Below are 26,014 nucleotides of genomic sequence, written 5' to 3'. Positions count from 1 at the left end.
CAAAACTGCGCCTTTCACCGTTTCAAATGATAAACACTTTCTTGTCTCTTCTCTTCCACACAAACCCCAAGGGAAGTCCTGAGAGAAGCTGCAGGTTAGCGAGGCGACTTGGTCTTAGACTCTCGTCCACAGATGTGAGAATGACACCTTGTACCCCATGGATGACAGGAACGGGGAGGACAATGGATGGAGCAGTTAGTCAGAGCCAGTCTCCAGCCATTCAGCCCTTGCTCACCGAGTGACAGAAAAATTAGTCAAGCTGGGCACAGCTCTGCCTCTTCGCTTCTAGGAGGCTGATAATAGACACAGCTCTTAGCTTTCTATGAGGGTTTTCCTTAGCTAGAAAAATATGGCACAGTGCATTCTCATAGTAAGTACACAGTAAATAAATAGACAAACAAATATTTTCTTAAAATGAATACATAATATTAGTTTTTAAATAATAATGATATAGCGTCCAGATTCCAGAACTATAGAAGTGATTTTTGATTTTTTACAGCTTGTGATTATTGGTAGACTATAAGAACTTTCTAATGCCTACCTGAGTGTTTGATTTACCGATATTAAAAACTATAAGTGAATAACCGAGACTGGCCCTATACAGCTTTTAGTTATGAGAGGCATCCCAGAACACCCCGCCCCTGAAGGCACACAGAGGTGAGGTAGTTTGGCCACAATTACACGACTTATTTACTTCGAGGTTGATACTGTAGAGAGCTATGGCCCAGTAGAGGCGGATAGACAGACAGACAGATAGATAGACTCAGACATGAAGGAAAGGTGTTTGGGAACACTTTTCAATATGTGTGAACTAATTCTGTTATCTCTAAAGTGAAAAGGAAGAGAAACCCACAATATGCCATGTTTATACCTTGCTTGGGCAGCTCAGACAATTTGTCTTCAAAACAATGAGAAACTTTTATACAGTCAGTCATCATTGACCAAACTGATCCGAGAAACAATAGGACAATATCCTGAACTGGTTCCACACTTGGACGATGGTTTTTCCACCCTCATCATAGTCACCTAACTTAATCGAAAGCCAAAAGATAAGTCCAGAGATATGAAGCCCTCACAAACTTGCTGTCTCTTGCTTTCTTCCATCAGAGCCACAGTAATCTGTCCACAGGTCTCCCTCCATCCCCCACCCCCACATCCCACCCATCCCCATCCTCCCAGCACCCCAGTCTGCACTCAGCCTGGGAACTAACAAGGATTCTGCTGCAAGAGTGAACAGAGGGAGGAAAATATGCTCAGGAGAATATCCTTGTTTTATCTGTAGTAGAACCTAGAATCTCAGGAGAAAAATATACAACCCTCGCCCCGCCCCATACATACCATGAATACAAACTCATAACCATGTGCCAACCCATAACTCCCCAAATCAGGATTTTGTGTTTTCTCAAAAAGAAAAAAAAAAAAAAACCAAAAAACATGCTTTGCTTTGCATATCCTAGTCAAACCACATAAGTTCTCAGTTCTGTTTATCTGAGAAGGGTACAGTTGAGAGTTAGGAGATCAGGATGAAGCCACACTGGCCCGTGGATTCTTAGCACCCACTTACCCAGAGACAATGACACAGAGGGCACTTCCAACTCGTGTTATTATTTCTGAGTGTTCCTTCCTAGGCAACTCCTGAAACTATAGAACCACGCCTCTCATCCCTGACTCACAATATGCCAGCATGCTTTCAGTCAACATTGTAACCTCTGGAGGCAGAACACACACCACACACACACACACACACACACACACACACACACACACACTAGGGACCAACCTTCAGTTCACTGGGCTGTTCTTGGAATCCAAAGCATACAAGAGTCTAAGCACGCAAAGCTGTCAGCAAGGCAGAAGGGCGCGAGCACTCGTGTTCTGCTTGGACCCGATCCTAGCCAGGTAAGCTGGCAGAGGAGATGGCCCCAGCTTATGAAAGCAGCTGATTCAGAGCAGACTCTGACGGCCTGTGATGGAGATGCTGCCAAATCCAGCCTCTGCACTGGAAGGGGACCCAGCATGAGTACAAAGCAGAGGCACGGTAGAGGTAGAAAGCGGCACCGGCAAGTGCGGCAGAGCTTTTGGAAGACTTCACGGGAGCCCGCTGGAGCTGCCCAATGTCAATCTCGATGTTTTAATCGTTTTATTTTACGATTTACTTTAAAAAGAATGTTTTGTATCATCGCACTTTCTCCTAAAGGATTTGAGACCCAGTTTACTGGGCTGTAGGACAATGACTAATCTGGCTCCTTTGTCTGTGGGGGTGGGCTGGATTTGTTCCTCCCCAAAGTTTATTATGGGATAATAAACCAGAGAGAGGTGGGATGTGTGTCTTGTGGGTTCAAGGACTCCAGATGATCCAATGGCTCCTGGTAGAAGGAGCTGGTCATGGTGGTTAATGGGTGGCAAACCTAAGTTGGAATTACTTAAAGTTTGTGGGCCCGGAATCTGGTTTTATTTTTATGACTTTTCCACTCTTTATTTTTACTCCAATCCAAACCTTGAGGGAGAAAATACTGCTTTCACTCTCTGTTTTTATTTTATTTATTTATTTATGTGCTGTTTGTATTTTTAACGAAATCTCCTACAGCCCTATTTGTGTCACGAGGTAGTCTGGGAGCAAACCTGAAGAGGTTCCCTTTGAGGACTAAGCAGATTAAAGTAGCTTTCTTAGACCGTGTTATGCCGTGTCTAGGAAGGGAAGACAGATGACTTCACATGCCATAAGACTGTTTATTTGGCTTTTAGATTTACTAGCTGAAGAGATACACTTTAGTCAGGCTTGGTGGCATGCCTTTAGTCCAGTATTCGGGAAGCAGAGGCTAGCAGATCTCTTGAGCTCAAGGCCAACCTGGTCTACAAAAGAAGTTCTGGGACAGCCAGGGCTACATAGAGGAACCCCATCTCAAAAAAGACAAAAGCAAGTGGGTGCGTGGGTGGGGAACCCGAGATTGATAGTTGTGTTTTGAACGAGCTATTCCTGATCCACCCTGCTTCAGATCCAAATTAACTCTGGTAAGAGCTGTGTCCTGTGGAACTAACAGATTTAGAAACCCAACCAGGGGGTTACACATATACTTCTCAGAACAGGACTTCTTACATTACCAAAGTCCAGAAGCTGAAGCCTGGCAGAGCTGGGTGGTTCCTTACAATAAATGCAGACCTGCTGACTGCGGGCTACCCTGAATCTTTGCGCCATCTCAAGACTCACTTTTTTTAAATTGACACCATTGGTTACATAATATCAATATACTTGATATTGTCTCTGATATTATATGAATGCCTAATTTTCTGGGCAATTTTTGGTAAAACTTTTTAATTCGCTTAGTTTGATTGCCAAGATTAAAGAAAAATGCATCCACTCAGAGAGTCACCTGTCCCTGATCTTTTGCTGTCACACCAGACACGATGCACGCGCATACAAAAAGACGCCTTGTCCTTCCTTCCTCCTTTCTCCATTTACTTTCCTTATAATAGATGACTCTCCTTTTCATCTAAAGACATGCAGCTTTTGAGACTCCCAATTAGAATGTGAGCCACAGTTTGCCGTCTCAAACTCACTGCTGTTTTAATCCAAAGTGTGCAAACAGCTGACCAGAAGCTGTCTCCGTGGCCCCGAGAAGCAGCTGTGAAGAAGGAAATGTAAATGTGTCTTCGGGGCTTCTCATTCCTTCCTTCCAGGCCATGCCTTCCCCCAAGCCCGTGTTCTCATTCATTGCCCATCGCTGCCAACACCACCCTACAGTGGGAAAGCCTCAAACAGCCCCGGTACCCGCGCCTGCGCAGTCACTCCTGTCACATGTGTGTGCGCGCGTGCGTGCGTGCGTGCGTGCGTGCGTGCGTGCGTGCGTGTGTGTGTGTGTGTGTGTGTGTGTGTGTGATGTAGAGGGCAGAAGTTGATGGCAGGTGTCTTCTTCAGTTGCTTGCCACCTCTTATTCTTTATAAGATAGAGTCCCTCACTGAATCTGGAGCCTCGCCTATTTGGCTAGACTAGCTGACCGAGCATGCGAGGGGGATGATCCTGTCTCTACCACCGCAGCGTTTGGATTTCATGTGCTCTCCTTCTCACCCAGCATTTCCGTGGGTTCTTGCAGGGCTCTGTGTGTTTGTTCAGCAAGCACGTTAGCAGCTGAAGCAAGCCATCAGGCCCTGCTTTAACCTACATTCTTAATCAAAGGTTCCCTGACTTTGTGTCTTCCTCACCTAGAAACCCTCTTCTCACCTGAGACTGGCCAGTAAATAAAACAGAAACAACGAATTACCCGCCTATTATGTCAATCATCTCACCACTTTGGCAAATACGTGAGAAACAATTTGAAGGAGGAGGGGCTTAGTTTAGCCCGCTGATGCAAAGGGTTTAGTTCACGGTCTCCTGAATATGATACTATGTGCCTGTGGGAAGACAGAACGTCATGGTGGCAATAGAAGAGGCTACTTGGCTCATAAGCCGGAAACGGAGAGGGACTAGCAAGAAGATAACCCTCTGCAATGTCACACCCCCGTGACCTGCTTCCTCCAATCAGCCCTACCTTCTCTTTCCTACCATTCCCAATAATGCCATCAACTCATGACTCCATCAATGAATAAGCCATTGATTGGGTCACTAAAAAGTTATTGGATCCATCAGCTGGGAACCCGCATCGTATACACCCAATAAACTGATGTTTTATTTTAGTACATATAGGCTCCTGACAATATTCAGACACTAGTTAATACTGTCTGTGGATGTGATGCTTCTTAGAAGGGGTACAGCTGAAATGTTACATTTTTATGTCATGAGATATTTGTGTCTTGGCTTTTCTGAATCTGCCTGTCGGACACCTCACTTTGACTAAAGCTATGGCATAATTTGGGGAATGATTAATCCTCTTTTACCCTCCATTTCAGAATCGCTCATGAATGGACCCAGGAGTGGAAAGAATGCCCTGACTATGTCACTGCTGGAGAAAACAGCTGTTACTTCAACTCATCGTACACCTCCATTTGGATACCCTACTGCATCAAGCTAACCACACATGGCGATGTGTTGGACCACAAGTGTTTCACTGTTGACGAAATAGGTAAGCCACAGGTTTGTTTCACTTGGCACGACTTTAGAATAGATATAAAGGAAGCCCCAATTTCCAAGTGCAATCAAGTAGAGAGACTTTGTGTTTTTAGGGATATGGAGTCTGTCTCATGGGAGTCTAAAAGGACAGAGGAAAATTAACTGACTCTACCTTAAGGAAGTCTGGTAGACGAGCTAGAGAGATGCTCAGTGGCCAAGACCACTGGCTACTCTCCAGAGGACTCTGGTTTGTTTCCCATCATCCATGCAGCAGCGAACAGCCATCCTGAGTCTAGGGCAGAGGTTCTCAACCTTTCTGATGCTGTCCCCCTCTAATACCACGCTTCATGTTGTGGCGACTCCCCAAGCATAAAATTATTTTCATTGCTACTTCATAATTATGATTTTGCTACTGTTATGAATCGTGATGTAAATGTCTGTGTTTTCCAACAATCTTAGGCAACCCCTGTGACACAGGGTCATTCAACCCCCAAAAGGGGTCACTAACCATAGGTTGAGAACTATTTGTCTAGGGGCATCTGATACCTTCTTCTGGCCTCTGAACACAAAATACACAGTGCACAGACATGCACACAGACAAAACACCCATACTAATAAAACAAATAAATAAAATTTTAAAGTTAAAGCAAAAGAAACCTGGCAGTAAATGCTATGAAAAAAAAAATGGATCAGGGTCTAAGGAATGGCTTGGTAGTTAAGATTACTTGATGATCCTTTCAGAGGGCCCGTCACCCATGTGGTGTTTCACAACCGTTTAGAACTCAGTTCCAGGAATCTTCTTCTGACTTTTGTGGCACCAGGTATGCACCTGGTGAATATACATACAAGCAGGCAAGCAACATAAAATAAAAATAGATCTAAAAAAATCTAATTAGTAAAGAAAGAATTCATCCTTTCCTTCACAAAGTCTAACCCTGAACAGAATTCTTGTTGCCAAAACAAGGTACTAACTCAACGTACTCTTAATTTTTCCTTAATTTTTGACAAGGTTTTCATATTCAGATATACTGAATAATGTTGGCCTTTGACCTCTATCATTGCTATAATCAAAGCCTAGATTGCCTTGATCACAAAACAAAATAACCATAGACTTTAGCATTAACCAAACAGCTACAATCAGGCCAAAGTCATGTTTATAGGATTTCAAACAAACACTGATGGAAAACACAAGGAAACAAGTCAAAGAGCCATATGGATGATTCATTGCCCATCCGAGGGACATGAAGAGGAACTGAAACAAGCAACCATAACTGAGATGTCCATGTTTACAGCATTAGAGTATAAACAGCAAGAAGCAAGGGAGCCACGAAAGCCTTTCAGTAGCTGACCTACTAACCACAGGAGCCCATTAGTTTCTCACAGAATTCCCGCCCCTTCTCTCAGACAAACTTCTTAGGCAGCAGCAGACTGAAAGAGAGCAGGAAATGTGAATGAATGCTGCAGACAGAAGCAAGCAAAACCTGGAAGTCTGCCTTCCAGAGAGAAGGTTGGGAAAACTGTAAGAAGCAGAAAAGGTTATCTGGTGGCTACTTATTATTTAATAGCCTCCCCCAGCTGCAGAGCTGATGCTAAGTGAGGGAATGGGTGGCTTAGTTGTAAGCTGTCTTAGTTAGAGTTTCTATTGCTGTGAAGAGACACCGTGACCATGGCAACTCTTATAAAGAAAAATATTTACTTGAGGTGAGGGCTCACAGTTCATAAGTTCAGTCTATTATCATCACAGCGGGGAGCATGGTGGTGTGCAGGCAGACATGGTGCTGGAGAAATAGCTCAGAGTCCTACATCTTGACGGCAACAGGAAATGGTGTGTCTCACTGGGAGTTCTCTTGAGCATATATGAGACCTCAAAGCCCGCCCCACAGAGACACACTTCCTCCAACAAGGATATACCTACTTCAACAAAGCCACACCTCCTAATAGTGTCACTCCCTATGAGCTTATGGGGCCAATTACACTCAAACTACCACACAAGGATACTAGTTAAAGATTCATGCTCTGCCCCTGTCTCTGACAATAGCAAGCCGTACCCACTTACCTAGCTGACTCTCACTGAGATCCTGCTTGTTTACTGACTATACTGTATGATACAGTCAAGTAGTGGGATAGGGAGGTTCCAAAATAATTGCAGGACAGTGTGCCACAACACAGTATAGCGGTTCCTTGACTTAAAATGTTTAGATGCATAAAAAACAAGGTAGTTGATCAAATGCATGAATGACCTGCTATGTCTGTGGAATCAAAAGGAGCCAGCTGAACCAAACTGTGACCGTTCAGTTATAAAGTATGAATAAGAGTTACGAAGTGTCACAGGCCTTCCCGAAACTACTCTATTCTAATGGTGACAAAAGAAAAAAACAAGGTTAAGGACTCAAGAGCAATTGCATAGGTCTAGCACCCCCCTTGAAAATTCACCATTGGCTTTGTGTGCCTCACAAAAAAGTATGGGCTTGGTCTTACTGCCAAAAGTAACATTGCCATGTCTTTTTAAAAAGCACCCATAGAACCTATATCTTATATAATCATCATAAGAGATGGGCTCTATTATGAACCCCATTTTATAGATATTGCAACTGAGGCTTGGGACTGTTAAATGATGACATCGAGGTAAAATACAATAGCACACAAGTTGTTATTTTAACCTACCACTATATGTTGTTAGTGTTTTCAAGAAATTGACTCTTCCACTCGTGGTTGATAGATTGGAGAGGGACAAACCAGAGGCAGAGCTGTTAAAAGATTGATAGTCAGGTGAAAGATGACTAAAAGAATCACAACAGTATCGCACACAAAAAAAGGGAAGGGAAACTGAGTGAAAAAGCAAGGTCTATAGTAACCCTGGTATGTTCTGAGAAAGGATGTCAGTGGCCTGAACCCATAGTTGACTTGTGTATTGAGCAGGTATTGTTCCTCACAGGGCTGTTCTTTGGATTTAGATGAAATGATAGATTAGTTAGATGCTTGTCTTTCATTCAGCAAATATTGTACCCTTACCTCAGTCCAGGCAGCATTTGATGTGATGAAAAATAAAATGTCTTTCTAGTAGAGTTGAATCCCAGTGAGGATGGAAAAAGTCGGAGCCATGGAGAAATTCAGGGAACAGGCACCGAGTGTGGGAGAAGCTGCAGTGTTATGTAGGATCATTAGGATTGGCTCCCCTGAGGTAGGGGCAGCTGAGTAAAGCATGCTTCTGTTTCTGAGAGAAAAGTATTTCATCAGGAAGGCATGGGCAACCACTCTGAGATGCTAGCATGCCTTCCTCACAAAGAAAGCACAGGCAGCAGGAGAGCTGGTGCAGACTGGGAAGGGAGGGGAGTGGAAGAGACAAGAACTGATAGTCATTTTCAGGCTCTTGTAATAACTGTGGCTTTCATTTAGAGGAAGATAGAAAACTCTGGAAGGTTTTTGGTGATTACTGAATGCCCTACCTTAAGAGATAAGGGAATCACTGTGTCTGTGGAACTGGTGATTGTGTGGAGAACAGACTGAACTAAAGGGGCAGAGACCTAAAGGAGACAACATGGAAGAGACTAACAATGAAAAGTGAGAATTCTCTTTCATAGAGCAGCTGACAGAATATGTGGTCATAGCAAAAAGATAAGTCATGGAAGAGTTTGCTGTTTTTATTCTGAGTAATTGGAAGGATAGGGTCACCACTGAGAGAGATGGAAGGTGAAAAAGGAGCAGCTGGATATTGGACAGGACGACAAGAAGGTTTCCTGCAAATATTGTTTTACACACTTTTAAATATCTAAGGGAAATCATCAGCTACAGCATGTAAATATGTGTGGGAGAGGAAGGAGCAGGCTTTTATGTTTCTGACAGTGGTTCCGAGTCTTCTCCCATAAGACACTATGCCATCTCATCTTTCTAAAGTGAAGAGGGGACATTTTTATAAATAAATGTAAGTAATTAATTTTAAAAAATTTTACATCAAAATATTTTTATAAGGTGCAAGTATCGTAACTTACCTGTAAGCCTAGTACAAGGGAGACTGAGTCAGAAGGATCAACAATTTAAGGCCAGGGTGGGCTACATAATGAAATCCTTCCTCAAACATTTTATATATACACATACATATACATCTAGGTCAGCAGTTCTCAACCTGTGGGTTGCAACCCCTTCGGCAAACCTCTATCTTCAAAAATGTTTGCTTCACAGTCCATAACAGTAGCAAAGTGACACTTATGATGTAGCAACAAAAATAATTTTATGATTGGGGGTCACCACAACGTGCAGAACTATACCAAAGGGTCTCAGCATTAGGAAGACTGAGAACCACTGATATAGACAGACAGATGTGAACTGGAGAGGTAGGCCAGCTATTAAAGAGTACTTTCTGCTGCCTAGCTCCATTTGGGGGATTCTAATGTCCTCTCCTAACCTTTGCATACATTCAGATAAAACATCATGCATGTAAAAAGAGAGAGATTTTCATCGAGCTAGAAAGGTGTCATGAGAGAACAGGAAGGTGTCTTGTGAGAAGAGGAGAAAGAGAACAATGAAACATGAAATCATCAGTGGGGACTATGCTCATGGAGGGAGGGACTAGTATTTGGATAACTTCGGGAGGGAGGCTCAAGAAATGCAATGAAGGAGGGAGATGAACGAAAGCCATGTACATTAACACATACATATGAAAATATCATAGTTAATGTATTATTTTGTACATTCCTTTTAAAACTTAGTTTAAAATGCAAATACACAGTCAAAACTAATCACCTAAAAAGTTGTCTCTGCTTATTTTTCAATTCCTGACAAATCCAGGACAAAGTATTGCTGTCATTGTGTAGTCATATGTAGTTTGAACAGCTTTCAAATTTAATTTCTAAAATGTATTCATGTGTTTATCTAATTACTGTTTTGAAATGAAGAAAATTTTTTTATTCTAAAATAACCAAACTGGTGTCTATGTGGTGGTGGGCTACAGCATTTCCTTCCATCAGGTGTCTGTCCACTGTGGGCCAGTGCAAACGTTTCTCTCTTTGGCTCAATAAGAGCTCCTTAGAACATTTATCTGCAGGCTTATCTCTGATTAATTCTAGGGATCCAAACTATCTAAGTAGCTATGTTCATGTGTTAAAAAAAAATAAAGTAAACTTTAACTGTGAATCTTCAAGTAGTTTCAAAAGGCCTGGTAAGAAGCCCCATATAGCAATACTTTGCTTGAGATACAGCATAAATTTAGATATAAACCCTAACTGTGAAATCCACACTTGTCTTCATCATCCTAGTTTATGAAACTCTACTCTTTATGGTCCTTATAATAAAAATACAGAGATTTATATAAGAATATAATAGAGGATTACTAACAAAAACTGAGCAAAATACAATTTTAAATGCTCACTTAACCATTAAGAAAAGACAGAAAACACTGAGTTATCACTAGGTCAAGATAGCAGCATAATGCCTTCTTTCTTGCAACTAACAAAATAAGATGGCTAGGAATGTGGTAAAATTAGGAAGCATTTGCAGAACTCTCAGGAGACTGGGTTATTCCAGCATAGACAGAGATGCATAAGGGAAGGCTCTTCCCCAGGAAGGAAAAAAATCTTCTACTTCCTGTCCCAAACAGTCCATATTTTAAAAATGAAGTCTTTCTGGCTCTCTACTTCTTAATTTTTTTCTATAATCCTAAAATACAATTGCTGTCAGAGCTAAAAACCAATGTGTAGCATGGCAATTCTTCCAATTAAAGTTATAGGTCAGATTTGAGGCACAAAAGAGAGTTGGGAAGCTTTTATATATATTTTAAAAATGAAACAGATCATTTTCCTATTAAAAATGTTACTCTGTTATAAAGTATAATTCTAATAATGTGGATTGCTGGAAGAATTAAGAGTGTAGTTGAAAGAAATGAAGGCATTTGGTCACTAAAGAAAGAAAAGCATTAATATCAAGTGTTTCTCTGGGGACTGGTTCTCCTTTGACTTCACAGTGCAACCTGATCCACCCATCGGCCTCAACTGGACTTTACTGAACATCAGTTTGACCGGAATTCACGGAGACATCCAAGTGAGATGGCAGCCACCACCCAGCGCAGACATCAGGAAGGGCTGGATCGCTCTGGAGTATGAAGTTCAATTCAAAGAAGTGAACGAAACTAAATGGAAAGTGGTAAGAGTCACTACATCCTACCCTTGGACATTTCTTCTTCCTAACTCAATACTCACTTCCTTAACTGTGATATTTTCTTCCACCTAATACCACGTGCCAAGCTATGTGCCCTACAACTCATATTAGAAGAAAGCTGATATAATCATTAAATTAATATCTTAAAAGTCTATACGACAACAAATGCTGATGTAAATCTTCCATGTAAATCTATAAAAAGACTACTGGGTGAAGAAAACCATTTCCCTAGTCATCTTTGGTATTCAGTTTACCCATGGTGCAAGGTCACACACTAACCATGCTACTATCTTTAGAGATGTGGCCGAACATAAGTAGGGTCGTGATCAAGGTCAATAATAGGTGATGGCCAAATGTCCATGATTTTAACTGCTGCTACTCACTAGATCTCTATTAATATCTGCTCTTAGGTCTCTCCAGGAGAAAGACATAGAGAAGGAATTTACCCCATAGAGGTTTCAGAAAGATGTTCTGTTACATACCTCAGAGAAAATAAGTTAAGAGGTCCCAACTTAGGTGAGCAGAAAGCAAGTTGGCCCCTGAATTTCTCACTTCTCTGCCAAGAGCATGGGAACTCGGCACTAAGATAAATTCCGCATGGCACACAACAAGAAGGGAAACAGGATTACCATGCCATTCCAAATATAACTAATTCTAAATCAGTCTAACCACAACCACAGCCCTGGCCAAGATAAGCAATTTCTGGATAGGCATGAGGTTGTACCCAGCACTCTGGCAGGACTCACTCCCCAAATTTTGAGACACGAGGCCCTGTCCTTCAGTGTAGCACCAAAATGAAGTTAATTTTGTCAACAGTGGAGCGTACAACTTGGCTGCTTCAAACAGTTACTTGTCTTCAAGGTTCTTTCTTCTGAATCATTTTAATTTAGGTATCTGGTTTGTAAGTTGGTACCAAAAAGGAGCTGGTTGGATGCTAAGTCAAATAAGACTTTCTAAATCTCAGTCATAATCAAACATTTATTCAACAACAAGGTACAGGAACAACTATTTTATCCAAGGAACCAAGGGCGTCTGAGGTAGCAGTTTTCAAAATGAGAATCATTTACCTCTGAGGGTTCTTGAGGCCATTCCAAAGGGAGCATACAAGGTCAATGCTAATTTCACAATATGCTATAATAACATTTTTATTCCATAATGCAAAGACAGTGGTAAGGAAACTGCTGATTCTTGGCATGAGTGAAGGCAGACGTCCCATTGTTTGATGATAGTCATTGTATTCTTCATCATTGTGACATTCACAGTAAAGGGTGGGAGCAGTTTCATAGGCGTCTCTGCTTAAATCTCAGCCTTTGAGTCCGTCACTATCTAAGCATCTGTGTGGAACATGAAGAGAACACGCGGTGCCTTTCTACATTCCAAAGTCATGATGGAGCAAAACACTTAAAGGACTGATTCAGCAACTGAACTAGCAACTCTATTGCATGAAACACAAATTTTACAGGAAGAGCAACAGATATACTCGTAGATCATTATTCATATCTGACTTGTCAAACATTTCTCAAGAAGTTTACATTTCCAGTAAACATATAACAGTGCTTGCACCTATGGCCAATTTTAACTTTTAGGAGATATGTAAAAGTTTTCAAATGTGTATCTATGAGTTTGATAGCCTCCCAAACATATGACGACTTAATTCCAAAAAGATACAGTGATATTAGAAAAAAAAATGGTGGTTTTCACTGAGACAATGGGGATGTTCTATCGGGAACTCACCAAGGCCAGCTGGCCTGGGTCTGAAAAAGCCTGGGTTAAAACAGGTCTCACTGAACATAGCGGACAATGAGGGCTACTGAGACCTCAAGAACAATGGCAATGGGTTTTTGATTCTACTGGACCTATTGGTTTCGTGGGAGCCTAGGCAGTTTCGTGGATGCTCACCTTACTAGACCTGGATGGAGGTGGGTGGTCCTTGGACTTCCCACAGGGCAGAGAACCCTGATTGCTCTTTGGGCTGACAGGGGGGGGGGACTGGATGGGGGGGGGGGGAGGGAAAGGGAAGGCAGCGGTGGGGAAGAGACAGAAATCTTTAATAAATTTAAAAAAATGGTGGTTTTATTGTTATATAATAAAATCTATGAAAACTTCCAAAGTCTACGTCTTAGTGAACCAGTATGCTAGATAAAATAGTTTTTCAAATATTCTGAGAATAATTGTACTAATTACCATTATTATCATGTCAATGATATTTTGAAATGTTTATACAAGGTATGATAGGAAAGCAGTTAATGTATGTATTCTTTCACATATTTTTTGAACTGACAGTTTAAAATCTGCTCTCTTATACATTAGTAGAATTCATAGTTACTAACTTCAGACTCTAAGACTGTGGTTCTCAACCTTCTGAATACTGCAACCCTTTAATACAGTCCCTCATGCTTGACCCCCCCAACCATAAAGTTATTTTTATTGCTACTTCATAACTGTAGTTTTGCTACTGTTATAAATCATGATGTAAAGACCTATGTTTTCCAGTGGTCTTAGGTGACCCCTGTGAAACGGTCAGTAAGTCCCCAAAGAGCTTGTTACCTACAGGTTGAGAACTGCTGTTCTAAGCTCTTCAATGGCTCCCTTCAGTATTTTTCTCCAACCTCCAGCATCGAAGGGATTTGGCAAGAATCTGTGGAGTCGCCGAGGCTAAACTTTTCCATCTGCAGAGGATTAGGGAAAAAGGCACTCACAAATTCTCTTGGTGTTTTCTTTCTTTATTCCTTCTTTTCTTTATTCTCTCTCCTTCTATCTCATGTTGTTTTACAGCTTTTACACCCCAACAGAATCTTCCAGGCAATACAAGAGTCAAAACAGTTGTAATCCATTTCTCAAGTGAATGATTATAGTTAAAAACATGTTTTTCATCTCCCCTACATGATTAAACATTTTGTGTATTACAGGTGAAAAACAAATTATCCCAAGAAAGAACCCACATACATTCATACCCAAGCAACTTGTTATAGATTAACCATGTGGCAAGCAAGGTGTTCTTGTCAGGTCTTTTACTGGCTGGCTGCATTTTGCAGTGACAAGGAAAGGGCCAATTACTTTATTACTTATTTGAAAGATAATCTTATAAGAAATCTTAAAGAAATCACAAACTTAAACATTCATATATAAAAAAGAATCAATCAGCTCTACTTTAAATCTTTAGGGTACATATCTATTCGTTAATATTTTTTTATATCAGGAGATTGAGGACATAAATGGGTATAAGGAACTAATCATCACCTTTGGTCATCAATCAAACCTAGCAAGGAGAGTATGTCAGTCAGCTAGCAATAATTGGGCTGCTTTGTTCTTGTTCCCTGACCTTAAAGAGTTTTGCATTCAACTCTGTGCCTTTCTAAAACTTTAGATTGCCTTCTAGGGTTTTTCACCTCAATGTTATTTAACAAAAACATCTTAGTCCAACTTTGTTATTTTCAAAACTTTGTTTCAGCTGTGACACATTCCGAGACCTGTGAACACATCTCCCAACATTAAGGTTGAAAGAATTTAAACTAGCTGGGCTGTTGGGACTCAACTGTTAGTCATTAACTTGAGCTACAATCCATGCAGCTCCTTAGGTGAGACTCACAGATCCTGGCTGTGAAACATCCTTATATTTCTCTTTATTCATCAAAACTCTGTATAAGCTATTATTACTATTATTAAATTAGACAGTACAGCGTAGGGAGGGGTCATCTTCTCAACAACTCCAAAGGTAAAAATGCCCAGTAGAATGGGATATTTCCGAGAGATGAGCACTACATTACAGACAGTGAAGAACTCCCCACTTTCACTCACACCTTGCTAGATACCAGAGAAAGAGGGCCACAGCAAACATGTAAAGGCACAGCAGAAGCAAAAGACATTGTGGGGTCTGCAGTCCCAGAGTCTCCAATGACTTTCTGTCATATCCATTTTCCTGGGGGAAATGTGATCCTCTAGATATGATACCAATGACAGATCAATAAAACTATTCCACCTAAATCCAACTTACCATCCCAGTGAGTTTATTGCCTGCTGAAAGGAGAATAGATGAGGTTTACCTACAGGAGTGTGGATGACGCCAATGTGCCTACACTCGCAGGGTAACCGCCACAGCACATGACTCATAAAAGTGACATCTCAGCGAGTCCCTGCCCAGCTTGCAGGAGGCTAAAGTGATTGGGCAAGTTCCCCTCCCCAGAGATACAGTGCACATAACCCTTGTAGAAAAGCCTTGTGAATCTAAGCTTCATGAACTCCCAGCCTTCCGAGTTTTGCTTACTTCCTAAGTCTGAAAACCTCCTTCCGGAAGATCATGTTTCCATCCAGAGGAAACAGCTACACTGCACTTTTCTATATAGATTCTAGAGCAACAGACTTTCCGGAGGTAAACTTAAGACTTCTGGCATAAATCAAGTGTGTAGCTGCTCCCAGTAAAATTAGTGACATTTTGAGACAACTATAGTATTTCTAGAATTATTTCAAATTCTGTGATTATTAATAAATGACTACCAAGATTTTCCAGAGAATACATATTCTACAGATATATAATCTGCTTGTAGCCTTTGGGGTATGGAAATACGGGGTTTCCTGTTCTAATATATTGCTCTATACAAAGCTCTAAAGTCCCAGAGAAGTAGGTAAAATATTTGTAGTCCTCTTTATAGCTCTGCCATGCTCAAGTCTGTTATAACTTAATCTTCTCATGACCCAATGCAAAGACATAATCACATTTCTTTAAGCAAATGTGTACCTTTGAGATTATACTAAGAGAAATTTGAGGATTATTATTATTTTAGCAAAGTTATTATTCTTTTAACAAAATTATTCATTACATAATTTGTCTCAGTATATTTTATTTAATAGCCAACTCCCTCTGGACATGTTAAAATACTACTCAATTTCCAGTAACCCCGTGACTTGCATTTGTGCCTTGAGTTGCTGGTACCTGAGGCAGTATGTTTTTATGTTTTGTTTTGAAAGACGGGCCCTTTATGGTCAACATCCGTTCCACTCTACTCGCTGAGACTGGAAAAGGAATATGAAGTGCGCGTGAGATCCAGACAACGGAACCTGGAGAAGTACAGCGACTTCAGTGACGTGCTCTACATAACATTTCCTCAGATGAACGCAGTGACGTGTGAAGAAGGTAAAGTGGGGGTGGGGCTTAAACTGCTGCTAGCGTGACTTTTGGTGACATAGCAACCAACATGTGCCCACACTGTTAGTCTATTGTCTAGGTCAGCATACCCTAGTTTCCTGTATCAGGGGCAAGACATTGAAGTCGCTATCTGGAGAAGATATATGCATTAGAAAAAAACAAACAGAAGGAAAGACTGGAGAGATGGTTCAGTGGTTAAGAGCACTTCCTGTTCTTCCACAAGACCCAAGTTCAATTCCCAGCACCCACATTAAGAGATTGACAGCCACCTGTAATATCAGCTCCAGAAGATCCGCCATCTCTAGCCCTTGCCGGCACCTGCACTCACGTGCATATAATTAAAAATAATAAGATCAATTTTAAAGAAATAACAAAAGGATTCTGTTTCCAAATTATTTGATTTAGGAAACATCTGAGGACAGGTCAAAACTCAAATAGGGGAATAAGGTGTTTGTTTGTTCCTGAACAGTAGAATTCTAAGGGAGTATTTTTTTCCTTTATATATTTCTTTGTATGTATATTTTCAATTTTTTCTGCAATGTGTGTGTTTTGCATTTGTATCTGGATGAAATGGTAGTGCTTGTGGATTTGGGGAAGTGTGGGTGTGGTGTGCATACTTAGAGAAAGCATAGTAAGCCATGTGTTAGTCATATTCATGGGACACATGAAGCGTTTGGAAATTCTACACAGAAGCACAGAGATGACTCAGAATTTCTAGCTGTAGTTAGCTTCTGCCTTCGTGGGAAGAATATGGGGAACCAACCTCCACGTAACTAGGGGCTATTTAGTCATAAGGAAAGAGATGGGGGCTTCACAGACAAATTCTCCCAAGGCTCATAAAGTACACCAATATCTGAACGACCTCAGTACAATGTACATAAGCAGTTTTAAAGCTATAAAACCTGTTCTATGTACCTAGGTATATCATGGTTACTCTGCCCTCATAATGTTGATACAGCCTCAACGTGAAAACTAAAATATTGTCATTACAGCTTAAAATATCAATTGAGCATGATTTACCTAGGTTTAACAAGCAACAATTTCTTCTTGCCACAGAAGCCTTGGTGATATTCCTTAGATATTTGAACATATGAAAATATTACAGTTTTGACTTTTTTCAACCTATTCGAAACATGTGCTTTTGGTTTTAAATTTTTCCTTTTTAATAATACTGTGTTTTTGAAATTATAATGTGATTATATCATTTCCCCTTCCTTTGATTTCTTCCAACACTCCCACACGCCACACCATCACTGCCACCTCAATTTCTCTCAAATTTTTGACCTCTTTTTCTTTTGTTTTTTGTTTGTTTTTGTTGTTGTTGTTGAGACAGGGTTTCTCTGTGCAGCTCTGGCTTTCCTGGAACTCACTTTGTAGTCCAGGCTGGCCTTAAATTCACAGAGATCCACCTGCCTCTGAGTCCCAGGTGCTGGGATTAAAGGTGTGTAACATCATTCCCAGCGATCTCTTTTTCTTTAACTGATTTTAAACACACACACATATATGTAAAAATATATATGTATATATGCATGCGTGTGTGTGTTTTAATCTAAAGAGATTTACATTTACAGTGGACAAGCATGTTGTATCCTTGAGAAAGAAAAACAACCCCGATTCATCCACTGTGTTTCCATGGTTATCAAGAGAAACACTAACTTCGTCATATGAATTCAAATTAACAAATGTTTTATTGTGGGAAAGGGCAGTGCAATGTAAACTCTGCTTTAGTTATTCATAATTCTGTTAGTGAAATATTCTTTCCTGTTTTAGATTTCCGGTTTCCATGGTTCCTAATTATTATCTTTGTAATAGTTGGAGTAGCAGTGATGTTATTTGTACTGATTTTTTCAAAACAGCAAAGGTAGGTGGAAACACTCTAATATGTTTTTGCAAGTTCTGATGTTCTTGTGCACTCCCACGTGTTGTGTCAAAATTTCCCTTGTAGAGTAGGAGGTAACATTTTAATTAACTCAGAAACTTTAATTTCTGGTTTTGCCTTTACCATACCTGTACTCAGTCTGTAGTGTTCACCTTAGAAAATAAAGAGTTTAGAACAGGATGTCGTGTAGCACATTAAGAGATTTGCAGTGGTGCCTATGCAGATGTTGACAGCACTTCCTTGTCTGAAAGAGCTCCCCAAAGCTGCTCAACAAGTCACCCCTTCACATCAGGACCTTACAGTATCCCTGGACCTTGAGCAGAATCTGTAACCATCATCATATGCAATCTCACTGAAACAACAAACTGAACCCACCTGGACACTTCATTCTAAGAAACTTTCTCAAGTTTTTTCATAAGGTGTTTTCAGATAAATTTTGGTTTCATTTAAATTATTTGCTCATCCATGATTTTATATTTTACCTATGTTTGTAAATTCGGTCAAAATTCCTTCCAAGTTTTTAAGAAATTCTATTTTGCAGTCTCTTGGAGTCCAGAGAGTTGAGTACAACTATTCAACCATTGCTGTTTGAGCTTGTTTATACCATTCATCCTCTCTGAAAGTCTACATTTTTGTGTGCAATGTGATCTTTTAAAACCCTTCCAACAATAAAATATTATTTTTCCTCTTGAAAATTTAGATTGCAGAAAACTTTTGTGCAACATGCAGGAAAAATATTTATATTAATTTCCCTTTGTTTACATTAAGATATTTTTAGAATATCATGAGATCATGAGCCTCTTTCTAGGGCAAATATGACTACCACTTTCAAGATTCCTAGGACTCAGTTGGTCTTTGCACTGTAAGTCCTACATCCTGAACATCTTCAGTTTTAGGCCACCAATAGTCAGTTGCTCTATCTAAATTAAAATCAAGCCCTTCAGCTGAAGTCTAGAGGTATCAGCGACTCAAAATGGGTTGTAGGAATATATGATTTGGGCTTTCAGTGGTTGCAACAATCTAAAACTCTCAAACCTCAAAGTTAGCCATCTTCAAAATAGAATTCAACTAGAAATAATTCAGGTAATACCAGCACACTCTTGAATGCCAAGAATACTGAAAGACTACAATTGAATGAACTCCATTTTCAACCATGTTTTATGTTCAATTTTATGATGTAAATGAGGGGGAACACAAAACTCCCTGCATAATTTTATTTTGAACTTATTTTTAGCCACATTCTTGTTTTATGAAAACTTCTACAATTGAAACAAAAGTGTTTTCAGTTGCTTGAGAAATATATATATATATATATATATATCTTTAGAATTGTAAGTAAAGTTTGAACTTGAATAATGCCAACAAGAATCAAATTAATAGATTTGAGTTAATTAATCTATAGAATTAATGAAATTCCAAAATTTATAAGATGTTGTAGTAAATAAAATTGCTATGTATATAAAGCCATTCACTTTTAACACTAGTTGTTGATTTCAAGTCATGAAGGATAAGAAAAGATGTGAAATTGTCTAGCTATATTAGCTTAAAATTATGTGAAACAAACTTATCATCCTCTCAATAAATTGGATTTTAAATATATTAAATATACATTCAAAATCATATATAAATGCTTATATGTGTGTATACATGTGTGTACATACATGTGTATATTGACATATTATATGTATTTATATACAACAATTTATTGTTATAATAATATTAATAATTAATATTGTATAATATATGCTGCTTATAATTATATCATATGATGTCATATAACCTATTTTAATTATAATAGTTAATAATATAATATATGTGTTACATTATATAATATTTTACAAATATTATATATGCATATATGTGTACATATATGTATACATATTAGCCTCTATTTTGCTTTGTTTGCTCATACTAATTTATTTTTCACTTCTGATTCTTCTGCCTCTACCATTCTGTGGTGCTAAGGATTCAACCCAAGGCTCTATGCATACATACTAAGTAAACATTATACCAACAGAGTTCAGTCATCACCTCTATCTAACTAAAAGAATGTTTTGCTTTCTTATTGTTTTTGGTGAGATTAGGAGGTGAAGAAATGGGTTTCACTGGACGTTTCCATGCATATACATCATCATGTTTCTTATTTCCTCCTATTGCCCTCCTCCTCCAACTCCTCTCCTTGCTGGTCCTCATCTTTCTCCCTTCCGTTTTCTGCATATGTATCACATTATCTTCCCTATTCTCCACATTCCCTTGCACCTCTTCCTCATCTCTCATAGCCTCCTTTCCACTTTTGTTTCCTACATATATGGGAATAGACGGAGAAATTTAAATCTGCATTCTGTATCTGAATGAAAAGATGGTAGCTTTTGTTTTTCTGCATCTGCCTTATTTCATGGAACCTAACAATCTCCCGATTCATCCAGCTTCCCACAAATGTGATTTTATTTCTACTATGGCAGAATATAGATAAGTATGTGCACCACACTTGCTAAGAGTATATTTTCTATAAATAACGAAGCTCTAAACAAACTGTAATGCTCAGTCAAAATCAACAAAATGTGAAATCCATTTGAAATCCTTATTGCACTCCAATCAATTTCTTTCAATTTCCTACAGAAACCTTTATCGCTACCCAGATCTACACATGATAAAAGCAGAAAATGATAGGAAATAGCACCAACTGGAACAAAACTAACACACAGTTCCAACGTTAGAAAGCTTCAGGTCTTACTCAAAATCCCAGGGATGTCAAGGGCTCCACGATCAATATATCTTTCAAGTTTGTGAAAAAAGTTTACCCTGTTATAATCCAGATAATTAAAAGTAAAGGGTGGCAAAGCTCATATTGACATTTTTATTTGAATTAAGTAAATTTGGACATATTTTCAGCCCAGGTTATCTTTCCTCTGTGCTTGTTTCCACTGTATGTCCGACCCAGCCCTTGAGCAGAAAGGGCTTATGAAAGAAAGAGCTGCACTCCCATCCAGCAGAAGTGAGAGACTGTGTGACTGTAGGTCCTCAGTGTTATTTTGTTTTCTATTTTGGAGTGAGGATTTTGCTATAAAGCATGAGATGTTGTGAGACTCCTAACAATGGGAGGGGGTGTGTCTCTGACTCTTTTTCCTGCTCTTGAGACTCTTTTCCTCTTATTAGGATGCCTGGGCCAGCCTCCATTTAAGAACTTTTGCCTTGTCTTATTGTATCTTGTTTTGTCCTGTTTGACTATGTCTCTTGGAGACCTGCTCTTTTCTGAAGAGGAAACGAAGGGAGAATTAATCTAGGGGAGATGGGGGCAGGAGGGTGGAGGAGTGGAAGAAGATTAAACTTTGGTTGGGATGTATTGTATGAGAGAAGAATCTGATTTCAACAACAGCAAAAAATGAGCCTTCTAGCTTAGCACTGAATGTTGAGATGTTTAATAAACTAGGCCAATCTCCCTTTGTCAAGCATGACCTGAAGTAGAGAGCCATCACTCCCATTAGAGGAGATACACAGCTTACTGGCATCACCAGTCCTCTTAATAATAACACTGCAACCCACCTGATTCATTGATTTACACTACTAGCTTGGGCCTTCAGTTATGCTAGCAACAAATAGATGCTTTATTCTAATTTGTTCAAGCAGCTTCCGTGTACTAAGTAATAGAATTTCAACAAGACACAAAATATATAGAATAAACATTAAAATTAATTATTCTAGGGACTAGAGAAGTGACTTAGCAGTTGAGAGTGCATACTTTTCTTGTAGAGAACCTAAGTTCAACTCCCAGCACCACCAAGGGGGGCTCACATCTGCCTCTAATTCCAGCTCTCGGGGATCTGAAGCCCTCTTTTTGCCTAGCTTGGCACTCTCTCATCTGTGGAGTGTATTCAGGGAGACACATAAAATAAATCTTGAGGGGAGTACACGAAAGGGGTTCAAGAGAGAACAACTAGGAGAAGCTGGAGGAAAGAAAGGAGGGGAAACGTGATGTAATTCAATTTCAATTAGAAACATTAAAAATAAACCTTTTCTCCAAAGAAAAAATAATCTCAATATTTGAAGGAGAAACTGTAAATACATCGTAGTATTATGTATATAAATCTATCCTAGTTAGAGACAATTCAGATTAGTCTGTCCTATTTAAAATGATCATTCAACGTCACACTGGTTAGAAGTCATCCTCAATGTTTTATGGTTGCTATGGACTGTGCAGTGCTAACTCAGTCCCCTCCCCCCCCACTCTCTTTTTCAAGGGTGAAAATGACTTTGGTTTCACTTTATGGACCAGTTTGTTTGCTTCTTGGTGCTGTGTGTTTTAAAGGTGGAGTCCTATTTATGAGTTACTTGGAAGTTGGCTCTAGACAGAGTTAGATCCCTCACAGTCAAATATTAAAATTGGCTATTCATCAAAAGTGCTAAAAAAGCAAAAAGAAAAAATAGAAGAAACCATATTTTACTGAAATGATCTTAAAGGCTTTTGATGGTGTTTTTCTCCTGTATTTTTTTGTCACCAACTGTTTTCTCATAGAACATGTAATCTTTAAGATCTGTAAAAATAAAACTTTATTTGTTTTCAAGGATTAAGATGCTGATTTTACCCCCAGTCCCGGTTCCAAAGATTAAAGGAATTGATCCAGATCTTCTCAAGGTAATTAACTCTAAGCTGTGGGTCATTCAGTTAAGTAACACCTGAAGAACACTGTCCTCTGTTGAGAGGGTTTGAGTTGTTTGGTTGGTTATTGGTTTTCGTTTGGTTTGGTTTGTTTTTTGCAAGCTCAATATATCCTACTGAACATTATTTAATCGTTTTGAGTTGTTCTTCTTATGTCTCCATTTTCTGTCTGTTTCCTAGGAAGGAAAACTGGAGGAGGTGAACACCATCTTGGGCATTCATGACAACTACAAACCTGACCTCTACAATGATGATTCGTGGGTCGAATTCATTGAGCTAGATATCGATGACGCAGATGAAAAGAGTGAAGGGTCGGACACAGACAGACTTCTAAGCGATGCCCATGAGAAATCACTCAACATCCTGGGGGCAAAGGACGATGATTCTGGGCGCACCAGCTGTTATGACCCTGACATTTTGGACACTGATTTCCACACCAGTGACATGTGTGATGGTACCTCGGAGTTTGCTCAGCCACAGCAGTTAAAAGAGGAAGCCGATCTCTTGTGCCTTGACCAGAAGAATCTGAAGAACTCGTCTTATGGTGCTTCCCTTGGCTCTCTGCACCCCTGCGTTACCCTAACGGCGGAAGACAAACCACAGCCACTTCTGAGCGGTGAAACTGAGTCAACCCACCAGCCTGCCTCTACACCGATAAGCAACCCTGCTTCCCTGGCAAACATCGACTTTTATGCGCAAGTAAGCGACATTACACCAGCGGGCAGTGTAGTCCTTTCGCCAGGCCAAAAGATTAAGGCAGGGATAGCCCAGTGCAACTCGCAGCCACAGCCGGAAGTGGCTGCACCCTGCCAAGAAAATCACAGCATGAACAGTGCCTACTTCTGTGAGTCAGATGCCAAAAAGTGCTTCGCTGTGGCCCCTCACTCGGAGGTCACGTCATGTGTAAAGCCAAGCTTTAATCAGGAGGACATTTACATCACCACGGAGAGCCTTACCACTACTGCCCGGATGGAGACCGCAGAGCTTGCTCCGGATGCTGAGATGCCTGTCCCAGACTATACCACTGTCCACACCGTGCAGTCTCCACGGGGCCTTATACTCAACGCAACCGCTTTGCGTTTGCCTGACAAAAAGAAGTTCCTCTCCTCGTGTGGCTATGTGAGCACAGACCAACTGAACAAGATCATGCAGTAGCCTTTTCTATCTTAATAGCAAAGAAATGGCTGGGCATGAATGCCTGAACCAAAACCAGGTTTTAGATCTGTGCTGGGAGAGTGAGATGGTGTGTGTGGGTTCTAAAATACGTTTTTCTGGAAATGTTGAGACATTATCATAAAGTGGAAAATCAAGAATACTTAATCAGATAGATACTCCCATTGTGAATTATAAACACTTTAAAGAATCGTCTCTAATACTGCTTAGTGGCAGTGATTGTCTGTATTGTGGGTCTTAATTTTGTGATACTAAGCATTAAATAGTTATGTTTTTCATGTATGTAAATCATGCTTTTTGAAAAAGCAAAACAATCAGGTGGCTTTTGCAGTTCAGGAAATTGAATGCCGATTATAGCACAGGCTAATTTTTTTTTCTTTTTTAAATAACTGGGAACTAAAATCTAGGCGAGAAGGTAAGGCTAGTTTGGATAGGTAAAGCACTTATTTTGACAAAAAAAATTGATAAAGATATTTTTAATAATTTACACTTAAGCATGGCTATTTTATAATATACCACACACATATTGTAGTTCACAACGATCCATGCAAGGATGTTAGAAACTACAGTGTAGAGAGTAATGCTTTGGTCAATGAACCTAAAGAAAAACAAACAAGTTAGATTTTTTACAAAGCCCTTTTTTATAACCCCCCAAATTTCTTAAATCTACAATGTCCAATAACCTGCATTATTGGAACGAATTCATTTTAAAGGTTTAAATGGATATTTTTTAATTTGTAAAACAAAATTTTTATACAGATCAACATATCTCACACCCAACAATGACAGACAGGATAGTAACAAACGGAACACTTTCCTCACCAAATTTAAGTCCAAACCACAGGGCTCCACGCTAAGAGAAGCAGAAGTGACAGTGGTCCTCATCGGTCAGGATGTGGAAGAGCGGCGGAAACACGTGGAGTGGGGTTTTGAGAGCCCAGGGGTTGGGAGAAGAAGACTCCCACACCTGTGCAGCACTGTCTCTTCAAACACAGCTTGGTTTTTACAGGACCCTAAGAAGTAATTAGTACGAAAGGAAAGTCACCTGTTGAAGCACAATGGATAAAGTCAACCAGGGAATAGAATAGAAAACTGAAGACCTAGATCTCTGTTTCACAGACAGGCACATACTTCTAACTCATGGGGGAAAAAGGGAAAGAGTAAATGAGTTTCCCATCACAAAGGACAACTCAGAATCAATTAAACAAGTAGCAGAAACTTTGTCATCAAACCTTTTATAAGGTGTATTTTAAATAGTAAGAAGGGATTTATCACTTCTTATTTACCCCCAGGAAGATTAGTCTCAGACAAGGTAGAAAAATACCCAATATAAAAATCACTCTTGGACTCCCAAATAACATAAACATAGTTCTTTTGGTTAGCCCCCCGAAAAGATGTGTGAGAGAAAGAGGACTCTCAGCCCACTGAAGAATACGTCTCATTTTAAAGTATTTTTTAGAAGCTTGAAACTTTAAAGTTACCTTTAACTTTTAATGGTATTTACCATTTTGCTCAGACCTTTGTGGGGAAACGGGCTTAATGTTTAGTGGTTTTAAATTCTCCTTCATGCAGGAGAGACAGTGACAAACTAGCATTGGGTGTTTACGGTTCACTGTGTTACTTACTTGGTAATCAATTTTAATAGATTTTTCTGCTACCTTGCTGCTATGGTTTCTCCAATGGCTACATGATTTAGTTCATATGAAATATCATCAACTCGGAATCTATTCAGCTTAAAGACGTGTGTTTTGATGAACTATCTTACCATTTCACCATAGGCTGACCATGTTTCTATAGCCAAAATTAGCTAAATACCTCAATCAGTCCCAGAATGTCAGTTTTGGTACTCTGCTGGCCACACAGCCATTATTCACAGTATGACTAGTTGTGTCCAGCAGTCTGTATTTAACTTCCTTACATGTCTGTGGATTTTCCCCTTCAAAGTTCAATAAATTTATTTTCTTGGA

General features: G+C 39.7%; 1 protein-coding gene across 6 annotated transcripts in view; it reads left to right on the top strand.

Moving 5' to 3' along the window:
* The window catches only part of Ghr (growth hormone receptor), a 231,504-nt gene extending 205,490 nt beyond the window's left edge, over positions 1-26,014 (top strand). For all 6 annotated transcript variants that reach the window (XM_050139027.1, XM_050139023.1, XM_050139026.1 and 3 more), the window contains 6 exons: positions 4,886-5,058; positions 11,002-11,180; positions 16,161-16,326; positions 18,109-18,199; positions 22,781-22,850; positions 23,055-26,014. In XM_050139027.1, coding sequence (XP_049994984.1) covers positions 4,886-5,058; positions 11,002-11,180; positions 16,161-16,326; positions 18,109-18,199; positions 22,781-22,850; positions 23,055-24,029 — 1,654 coding nt within the window. In that variant the 3' untranslated portion in view covers positions 24,030-26,014. The remainder of the gene's footprint in view (positions 1-4,885; positions 5,059-11,001; positions 11,181-16,160; positions 16,327-18,108; positions 18,200-22,780; positions 22,851-23,054) is intronic.

The sequence above is a fragment of the Alexandromys fortis genome, unplaced genomic scaffold, assembly GCF_014885135.2.
Source record: "Alexandromys fortis isolate MF-2015 unplaced genomic scaffold, M_Fortis_MF-2015_v1.1 scaffold_37, whole genome shotgun sequence".
NCBI classification, from domain to species: Eukaryota; Metazoa; Chordata; class Mammalia; order Rodentia; family Cricetidae; genus Alexandromys; species Alexandromys fortis.
Note: the sequence above shows the minus strand (reverse complement) of the source record. Positions and strands in the feature narration are given on the sequence as shown.